The sequence below is a fragment of the Tupaia chinensis genome, unplaced genomic scaffold, assembly GCF_000334495.1.
Source record: "Tupaia chinensis unplaced genomic scaffold, TupChi_1.0 Scaffold144952_1, whole genome shotgun sequence".
In the NCBI taxonomy this organism is placed as follows: Eukaryota; Metazoa; Chordata; class Mammalia; order Scandentia; family Tupaiidae; genus Tupaia; species Tupaia belangeri.
In genome coordinates, this window is record NW_006204812.1 from 3445587 (window position 1) to 3456601 (window position 11015).

The 11015-nt window shown below is 35.8% G+C and overlaps 1 protein-coding gene and 1 long non-coding RNA gene across 2 annotated transcripts in view; both read right to left on the reverse strand.

Moving 5' to 3' along the window:
• The window catches only part of LOC114005930 (uncharacterized), a 29370-nt gene extending 25675 nt beyond the window's left edge, over window positions 1-3695 (reverse strand). Inside the window, exon 1 of the long non-coding RNA XR_003547722.1 lies at window positions 3462-3695. This is a non-coding gene — a long non-coding RNA (uncharacterized LOC114005930). The remainder of the gene's footprint in view (window positions 1-3461) is intronic.
• Window positions 3696-3757: 62 nt separating this feature from the next.
• On the reverse strand, window positions 3758-10363 carry TDRD15 (tudor domain containing 15). The gene is given in 11 exon segments (XM_027767950.1): window positions 3758-3799; window positions 3901-4053; window positions 4055-4461; window positions 4464-4656; window positions 4658-6107; window positions 6581-7425; window positions 7427-8302; window positions 8304-8359; window positions 8362-8918; window positions 9080-10158; window positions 10160-10363. Coding segments are annotated over 11 exon segments (5862 nt in total).
• Between the last annotated feature and the right edge of the window lie 652 nt (window positions 10364-11015).

The window sequence follows — 11015 nt, forward strand, 5'->3', positions numbered from 1 at the left end:
GAGAAGAAGAAGAAGAAGAAGAAGAAGAAGAAGAAGAAGAAGAAGAGAGAGAAAGCACCTTTCAGTGGGGTGTGGTCATGCCATAATGCCTTCTCCTCTATGTATCTTTTTTTTTTTTAGGGGTTTTTCCCATAGGACACATGTGCTCACCAGACAGAGAGACAGAAAGCAAGAAATCACCCCCTAAGGGGGATGGCCACACCACAATCCCTTCTCCTCCATTTTCCTCTCAGGATCCTGGGTACACCCGGAAACATGCCCGTCATGAGTTTTAAGCCATCAGGTCCGGGACGCGAACCACAGTCGACTACGTGGGAGTCCAGCGTCCTCTATGTATTTTCATCCTATGGGACTTTATGCACACATGCATATGTGCCCAGAGTATTTTTCAATACCGGGGCTGGGATTTGAACTATCCCATGTGGGATCCAACTCCCTTAATCACTAGATTATGAAGCCAGCCCAGCGTATTTCCTATGATCTACGTTTTACAGACAAATTTACAATTCATAAAAGATGAAGCAAGTATTCAAACTCAGGGAATTGGACTTTATGCCTATACTTACAATTATCAGTGAAGCCAATGATTCATAAATTTGTATCACTTCCTAGTTCTGTATTTTCAAGATTCAGTCTGGCTTTTCACAAGTTTGTCAGCCATTTCCCTGTGGATGTCTAGATAATTACTTCAAATTTAAAATAGCAAACAAAACTCCCCTATAAAAATGGGTTGTCATTCCAGATTTCTTTGAAAGATGTCTTCCAGTTAAATAAACATCATCACAAAACTGTAGGAGGGTAGGTATGTATTACTATGCTTCAATACCAAAGAGTGACCGGACAGTTTTGGGCTTTTTATTAAATGATAGTTACATTCTCTAGTTCTCACAATGATCTACTCAGATATTTCCAGGCAAGAACAAGCACACAGACAAGAAAACAAATAATAAAAAATTATGGAAAAACATCCTGCAAAATAACAGCGGCAGTAGGAGCTTAAAGAGGAAAGGCAATTAAACCAGTTTGTGTTGTTTTCTTGTTTGATTTTTAAACTATGGTTATAATAAGTATATAATTTTTTTTTTTTGCATAGAACATATACAGTTACCAGACAGACAGAAAGTGAGAAATCACCCACCTCTAGGGGGATGGTGACATTGCAATCCCTCTTCCTCCCTTCTCCTCTCAGGATCTTGACCACATGGGCACACACACCTGGCATGAGTTTTAAGCCACCAGGTCTGAGACTTGAACCACACAGTCAGTCATGTGGGAGTCCAGAGCCCTCAACCACACCACCACCTGCTGGCTCCTAAATTTATTCTTGAAATCATGAAATCATGTTTCCTGTATTTGTCTCAAAGTTAGGACTTGTCCTTAAACATAACCTCATTTATTTATATTTTATATTTTTCTGAAAATATAATTTAATGTTTGGTTCTCTAACTGCTTTTATAGCAACTGCTTTCACTTTAGTTAACTTGGTGATTTATGTATGCCAGAAATACTAGGAGATGGAGCAGGTGGCCAAAAATGAGTTCTTAATGAATTTTATGGGAAAAATATAAAGGAGAAAATATATACAGGTGAAGGAACAATAAACGATATAATGGTCAAAATTGTAGGGTCTGGGGCCAGTAGGTGGCATGGTGATTAAGGTGCTGGATCCCACATGGCCGACTCTGAATTTCAAGTACAGTGGCTTGAAAAACATACCAGGTGCATGTGTGAGCATGCCCAAATCCCAAGAGAAGAATATAGAAGGGATTTGAAGCATGGCCATCTCCCTGGAGTGGGCTTTCTTGCTTTCTTGCTCGTTCTCGCTCTCTCGCTCTCTCTCTTGCCCAAATCTCAAGAGAAGAATATAGAAGGGATTGCAGCATGGCCATCTCCCTGGAGTGGGCTTTCTTGCTTTCTTGCTCGTTCTCGCTCTCTCGCTCTCTCTCTTTCTGTCTCTTTCTCCAGTGAGAGAGTGCATAAACCCTGAAGCAAATTAAAAAAAAAAAAAAAACACCCAGCTAAAGTTGGGTCTGATGACCAGTAGTTTACAGAAAATTCTTAATCTAACTACTTTTTAGAAATCAGTCTAAATAATACTAATAAAAGCAGACAGAAACATCAAAGCTTAACATTTGAGTCCCTTATTTACCAGCTTTATATCCATGAGCAATATACTTAATATCTCTGAGCTGCATCCCTAACACGGTGATCATAACATTGGGAGGAATGCTTCTTCCCGCATTCCTGATGTCTCCTACCATGTGGAAATATTCGCAGACAGGTAATTCTCCTAGAACGGCACTCCTGATCTCTACTCCCCTACCCATGGTTCCAGAAGTGGGGGAAAACTGGTTATTCAATTCTGAAGGAGAAAGGTTAGATTAGCTTCCTTCTTTCTTTCTGGAGAGAACTACCTCAAGCTGTTTTATGTAGGTAGGCCCCCACAGAAAGATGTCCTTGTCTGTACCTAAATGGGTAAGTTTGAATAAGTTCCTCATTTAGAATTGGTAAGCCAATTTGCCCACAGGTATAAGCCCCGCTCTTCAATATTGTTTGTTTTAGTGAGTATGACATTTTGCTTAACAATTGTCTTTGTTCTGTCACTACTATGACTGCTGCTACAATACTGAAAGACTCAAACAAAAGAAGAGGCCAGTTGTAAAGCACTTATTAATTCGCTATAAAGCATGTGAATATGAATTGAATGAAATGCTAACATCAATAAAATCAGACACCTCCACTCATTAAAATAATACAACCTGTTAAAATGCCAGTTATACTATGGAATATGAGCTAAATTTTATTTATAAAAGTTAGAAAAACATTACACAGGGAATATTCTTCATAGCCTACAAAATCCTCGGTTAACTAATCCAACAAAAAAATGAACATAATGTGCATATGCAATATCAGACAATACTACAGTACATAAAATTTTAGAACTAGTTTGGCATCTAAAAGGTTTAAAAGAAAACATATCAAATTGAGTTTACCCTATAGATATAATAGGCTCAGCTTTATATGCTAGAAGTATATTCAAACCTAAAGACATATCGCATCATGATATGAAACTAAGTATATAATAGACAATTGATTCTGCAAAATAAGCCAGTGAAGCTCACAGAAATAACAATATTTATTGACCTGAAATCTATGGACCACTATGAATTTTGTGAAACCTTTGAAATTATTTGCAAAATGGCATACATATGTGCATGCATGTGGTGGTTAAAATTCTCTACTTTCACTACATTCTAAAGAGTTCATAATTCAATAAAGATAAAGCGAGTAAAACATCATTTTATAATCTAAATGTTCACTCTTGGTTTACTCATTTGTGTTGTCTAGTAAGCTTTCTCTCAATATGGCACTTTGAATTTGGATAAATTCAGTACATGAAAAACTTTTAAATAATCAAAGACAATCTAATTTTTAAAAACTTCTAGAAAATGCCCACTTACCACTTAAGCATTCTTCTGATACAATTTTTTCATTATCAGTCAATGCTTTTTCTGCTGTTCTCAAGTCCACTGTGTTATGTGCCTGTATTTCAGCAGTTGGTAGTTTTTCAAAAATGTTTTCAATGAGATTGGTGTTATTCTTCAAACCATCAGGCAGTTCCCAAAATGGACCTGCTGCACACATATCAAATGAAATGCTACTCTGGGGATTATATTTTCCACTTCCAACTTTCTTCCTCACTGTAAAGTTTTTAGAATAGAAGCTTTTACTTATATGGCTTTTCCTTAAGAGGCTCTTATTGACATTTTTCTTCTTTACAGGTTTCTGCTTCTCTGGCCTTTGTTTCTTAATGTATATACAATTGATGTTTTCTTTTTTGTAACAATTTTGAAATAATAATGGGCAAACAGGTATACTGGGTAATTTATATTGGACTACAGTAGATCCGGAGGCAGTGACTGCATCGAGATGAGCTGAACCTTTAGAATGCACTGCAAAACCAGATGCAACTAACAAATCTGCCAAACTGCTTTTCTCATGGATGACGTCTACTTTCAGTTTTGTTTCAAAACTATAGTCCTGAACCTGAAAAAATCAAGCCTGGTTTACATAGAAAATCTTGAAAAAACCTTTTGTCTTCTTTATCCCAATATTTTCCTTTAGCGGGTAAGATACCATATAAGATACATGGATAACTTAGCCTTGGCAAATTCAAAAGTTCCTCAGGAACTCCTTTAAGATTTACTATATCTGAATAAGGAATATACATATAAAATCTATAGCCAATCAACAAAAGAAGTAAAGACTGATCATAAACTTCAGAAATTTCTACTCTATTCCACTGATCTTCCAATTCATATTTGAACAAACAACTAGAACCAGGAATTATGAGCTCTTGAGGAAATGTTTGTAAATTTCCTGGGAGATCAGAGAGCAACATAAAGAGATATTTCATTGTGTCAAAGAAATCTTCTAACTGAACACACAAGTCTGACGGTCAGAAACAGTAGAGGCAATACCAGAATACCACCTACCATTTTGGAGCTGTGCCCAAGTAAACAATCTTATTGCACATGATGACACAGGAGTCTTGGATGCCAAGCTGAAATGTATCCCTGACGATCTAGGTTTGTCGTCTTCAACCTGAACTATATTTAAATTTAAATATTCCAAAAGTAGTAGGCCATCTACTAAATTCTACCAAAATTTCTACCTCCCAAGGACAGTCTAAATATTTTAAGAAAAGGATGTTTATTGCCAAATGAACAAATAAACATAAAATGGACTCAAGTGGTATGTTTCCAGAATTTTCAAACCAAATCCATTTACAAGGCACAGCTTGTCTAGGAAGATTTCTGATTTCATTACTAAGCACTTTGGTATTACATAAAGGCACCACTTCATGCCTACCATGATCTACTAAAAAAACAAGCACTTTTTCATCAACACACTTTTCTATTTTTGATCGATACCACTTCAAAGTGTTTTTAGATTTTGCCAAGCATTCTAAGTCTTTTTCAATATTTTCCATTGATAAAAAACAAAGTTCTTCCTCTTTATTAATTAATACTGCTAAATCTGATAATCTTCTTTTATTTTTTGATAACTTCACATAAAATTTTCCACTTTTTGAAACACAAAGTATTTGCGCTTTTTCAAGTTGTCCAGGTTTTAACTCTTCAAAAGGAATTTTAACTAGCTGTTGGTAGGCTGGTGGAAGGATCACAGAACCTTCATATTCATTTGATCTTTCTTTGCTCATTTCATTATCATCTCCATGGCTCACCTTTTGAGAGACAACCTGAGGCATCTGTGACACTGTCTTCTGTAGTTTTGAACATAATGCTATCCATTTCAGTAGTTCATTAGTAATACATTTGTCATCACAAATTATATTTACTTCCCATTTTTACTCATGCTTTTTCAAAAATTCACATGAAACTATTTTGTTACTTACTCTTGAAGCAAAATATTCTACAATTTCACTGTCCCATATTTCATCAGGCTCATTCCATTTGACTCCACTAAGAAAACAATGGATTCCTAGCTGAGGAATAGTTAAGAATTCCCTCTTAAGTTCATAAATTTTACATGTGTTTACTATTGCAGTGTTACCATAGTCAATAAATTCCACTCTGAAAGAACTTCCTGGCAAAATTTTCTTTATAACTGTTCTGTAAATGGCTCTGTCACCAGAATATTCTGCAACAATAAGATCTCCTACCAGAGGCTTAACTGGTTTTCTCTCTTTCACTCTATTTGCTTTTTTCTCATTTAGAGCATCTGCAAGTTCGGCAATTATACGTTCATTCTCGGCAAGCTGAATACGACAATTTGCTGGATTACTGATATTAGAAACATATCCTTTAACTCTGGTATTCAAGTAAATTTCAGGCTAAGGAAGGTCTCTGATTTGTGGTCTAATAAAGTTATATAGGTTTTGTGAGGCTGCTTGACTTAACTCTCTAATAAAAGACTGTGACACCACTTTTACTGATTTTTGGCCCATATCATTTTCATTAAGAGTATGTGTAGATCCGGGGGCAATTTTTATACCTTTAATTTTAAGTCCATCATTCAAAGATTTCTTCACTTTGTTTTCTGACACAGACTCAAATTTATAAACAACTGATGGTTTCAAAAGCCTGGCATAGGGAACCAGCAGTTAGCGTAATGGCTATGTTGCTGGACTCCCATGTAGTCGACCGCGGTTCGTGTCCCGGACCCGGTGGCTTAAAACTCACGCCGGGCGCATGTGCGTGTGTGCCCAAGATCCCGAGAGGAGAATGGAGGAGAAGGGATTGCGGTGTGACCATCCTCCCTGGGGGGTGATTTCTCGCTTTCTGTCTCTATGTCTCTCTCTGTCTGTCTGGCGAGCGCACGCGCCCTACAGTGAATATCTCTCAAAAAAAAAAAAATAGCCGGGCATAGGGGACCAGCAGTTAGTGTATGCGTACCCAAGATCCCGAGAGGAGAATGGAGGAGAAGGGATTGCGGCATGGCCATCCCCCCTGGGGAGTGATTTCTTGCTTTCTATCTCTCTGTCTCTCTCTGTCTGTCTGGCGAGCGCATGCACCCTAGAGCAAAAACCTCTTTAAAAAAAAAAAAAAAAAAAAGCCTGGTATACATACTTTTGGGAAGCACTGATTGGTCTTTTTTGCTTTTAGAAAATGTCACCAAACTAGTATTATTTTTCATATTATGGTAGTTGTTTTCTATTTTGCTTTTCAAAGAAGGCACAAGTCTCTTACTCTCATTTATTTTAAGACTGCTTTCTATACAGTGTGCTTGATCACAATGTTTTTTCCTATAAACATGAAGCAACATTTTCATTTCCTGATTTATTTGTTGATATCTATCATACAACTCTATACCAAGCTGGCCATCTGACTCTCTAGACAATATCACTGCCTTTAATGGTTTCCCCAAGAAATTGTCTTCAAACCAGTTCTTGATTTCTGCTGGAATATCTACATCTCTGAGATCTGAGAGATAATACTTAATAGCCTGCATAGGTATAAACTGCAACTCTGGAAACTGATCTGAAATGGCCCTCAACATATTTTCTACTACTAATTGCTTATTTCCAAAGTCCACAAAGTAGACTAGAAAGTCAGATGATGAATCTACTGGTACTGCTAGAGCTCTGTATGAGACACCATCCTCTACATACTGAGATACGCATGCTCTCATTTTACTAGAATCATATCTTGGACAATTTTTGAAGTTAATAATTCCTGTGATTTTTCTTTCTATGATTTCTAAATCTTTATTATTTCTACTAAGTTGGCAATAAAACCTTTTGGGACTATATATGTGAAATATGTACACTTCTTCACTTCTAATGTTTATATTAAAGGAAGAATAATAGTAACTGTAAAGACTAACTGAAGATGGGAGGGGCTTTGATAAGCTGTACTATGTGGAACCATGATTAATAAAATATTCTCTTGCACTAGTTAAGTGAAGACTGTAAGTCCACTAGACTACATAAACGATTTGGATGTATAAGTGCTAAGGCATAAATGACACAAGTCAATAACCCTCTAGATGAAGAAATAAAATCCCCAAAGTCTCTGGATGCTTCTCTGGTCCAACTGAACAATTTACAACTCATGGGTTCAACTAAATAGTTAAGACAACACCTGAAGGCTTGACCTTCTAAAAACAGAAAACATGGCTTAATAGCACAAAGGTCTTTAATTAAAACTCTTTCTTGGTAACCATAGTCAACAAATAATATGTCAACTTTTTTTGATATTTGAGTCAAAACAGCAGCTCTATACCACTTCCCATCTTTTGACTACTTAGCAACACAAGCAACATGCCCAATCTGATAAGAATCAGAATGAACACTATAATAATTCTGAATTTGTTCCATTAGTAATTTTAGGTCATCTAACTTAGACTGGAGCTGGCATGAAAAATCACCTGGGCCATGGCAACAAGAACATTTAACTTTAAGAACTGTTCCTGGTTTAAACATATATTCTTTATAAGGCTGTGCAGACTTAGGTCCAACAGAGAAGGTGAAAGGATTTTTTAAATCTGAGGAATTAACAGCTGGTAACTTTGACAAAGACAATTTATTATTCTCCAGCTTATTTGAATGGTACTTTTTAGGTTTAGGTCTTTTATTAAGAGTAGATACGACTTTAATGTTAACTTTGTTTTTAGATTTTAAACTTAACACTGAATATTCACTAACAGGTTTTGGAAAACATTCTGGTTCTACTTCCCAATATTCTGCATATCCGGCTTGTAACAGAAGAGACACAACATCAGTATTTTCTGAGGTTTCAATACTCTGAATATTTACAGTGTACTTGTCATCTTTTTTTTTTTTTTTTTGCTATTACCTGAAGCAAAATTGCTTTGTTCAAAACCATTTTTTTAAATAATTAATTGCTGCCTTCACCCATAAATCTTCAGCATGAAATACATGTGCAAGTGAGCAACACATGCCTAAGGCAGGTAATTTACAAAATTCTGGAAGCAAAATTTTTACATCAAAAAATGGCATGGAATCAGTATTCCCATAATCCAAAAAATAAACATCAATCTTACAACCATTAATTTCAGTGATGACAGCTCTGTAAAAACATCTGTCATGGCTATATCTAGCACAACAATAGAATCCAGGTTCAGGATTTATTAGCATCAGTTCATCATTCTCACATAAATCATAAAATTGGTTTATATTTTTCATCATGTCTTGAAATTCATTCTGATGATCATTAGCACACACCCAGAAATTAGAAGGGTTTAATACATATGCTACAAAACCTATATAGGTAGCCTTTATCTCCAGTTCCACAGTTTTCATAGAAAAACCTATTTTTAAAATGTCTTTTTTATTTAGCGAGTCTACTGACCTTGCAGTATTCCCTATAAAATCCTCAACTGCAAAGCCGTTTACATGAGGACTAGTGTCATTCAAGATATTGGAGATTTTTTTTTTTTTTTCGAAGTGGTATCTTTTTAATTGTTTTTTTTTTATTATAAATTTATTTTCTTTTCTCATCACAACACACATATGAATCTTCCATCCAAAATACACTGTGCATTGGCTCAATCAAGCACATCAACATATATGTTCTCAGCAAATGATATTTTTGAATCAGACACTGGACAAAGTACTTGAGAACCTAGAGTTTTTAGCAGACATTTTGAATTAATTGTAGACTCCTGAGTTTGTAATGTCGCATAATATAAATGCTTACCCTTATTGAACCAATCAATGTGTGCATATACTATCTGCCCTAACAAAGCCTGTTTAAGTAAACTCAGTTGCAATTTTCTTGCATCTCTATCTGGACTGTGTAAATACGTCAGAGTACACGGAAATGAAAATAATAGTACAAAAATAAAATTCTGCTTAAGTTTCTTTACATGAGTTGAGGGTATAGCCTCACTATGGCCATAATCCATAAACCAAATTTTTATTTGGTTATTGGGCAAGAGTTGCTGCATAATTCCTCTATGCCACTGTCCATCTCTCCTTTTGGGAACACAAAGTAGTCCAAAATTATCACATGTGGCACTAGTTTCTTGGCTGGTAATGTCATAATGCAAAGTCATACACACTGTGAAGTTTTCCAGCTCTGGAATCCTTTCAATTAACTGACAAAAAAATTTATTTGTGCTCAATGTAGATGATACCTTTACACTTTTAATACTTCCTATTGACAAAGAAGGCTGCAAATTATCCAGAACATGTTGAATATCAAGTAAAGTATCACTATTGCTTAATGACAAATCAGATCTTTCATGCTGTAATAAACCTGGCATTTGGTGAGGAAATTCTTTCAACATTTCCACAATAAGACAATATGAATCTCCATCAGTAAGTCTTCCTAACTGTAATTCAAGAGCTTGTGATGTACTTTTTGGCACTTTAAGAAGTATCATTTGCAGGGGCAAAATAGCTTGCACATAACCTTTCACTTGTATTCCTACTAGTGACTTGAAATAATTCAAAGCCTTGGGAGACCCCTTTTCCCCAATTGGTAGTATGTTGGCAAAAATACCAAACACTATCCATGGTAGTAGCTCAAATAAACTGCCACAGGCTGAAGCAATCTGTGTACTATCAACTCTTAGTTCTTCTCCATGATCTATAAGGAGCACTGTATAGAGTTCTTTTCTCTTTTCCACAACTCTTGCTCTCTGCCATTCTCCAGACCCTCTTTCTTCCCACCAAACAAAATTCATCAATGTCTACATTATTTTTTACTTTTGGAATATGTTGCATTTCCCTCTGCAATATATGGTAGTCAAACTCACATTCATCATTATTTCTGCCTTGAAATTTCACCAAAATATCCTTGGGGAGACACTCAACATGAGATATTGTCAGACTCACATCTGAAAATGTTGGTAATACAGATGTAGAATCCATTTTCTAAAAAGCAAATGATAAGTACTAATTAGCTTCAGGACAGACATCTGACAAAATTAAATGCAATTTGTCTAACAAATTTAGTATGTAAGCATAAATGTTAAAAGTAAATTTTAAAAATAATTCTCTGCCTGTATTTTTATCAAAATAAACATGCTGGTAAAGATCATATACACTGGACAAGATGCAGGTAAGATAAACAAAACTAAACTGATCACTGTCTCCTACGCTTTTAAGGATTTCCACTGAAATAACCAAGAAAATATTTTAGAAAATAGAATATATTTCATCACTAGAAAACAGAGAGGACCAACCTTTATTTTCCAGAGACTTTAACAAATTTCTTCTAGTCATTAGACAGATCATATAATAGAGGGAGTCATATAATCCCCACTGGTGTCCTCCTCCTGTGAGGAAACAACTTTCCCTTATGTAGACTCTTTCCAACAATCCATTAAAGGGGTGACTGCTAGAAGCAAGGTCAAGCGGTAAATCAGCAATGGGACACATGTTTGCACTCCCTGTTCTGTGTGAGTTAACAGTAATTGGACCTATCAGCATCGTTATACAACCCTTGAATTCTTTTTCTTTTTTTTTTTTTTTTTGGGGGGGTTTTTGCTATATGGCACGGGCGCTCGCCAGACAGACAAAG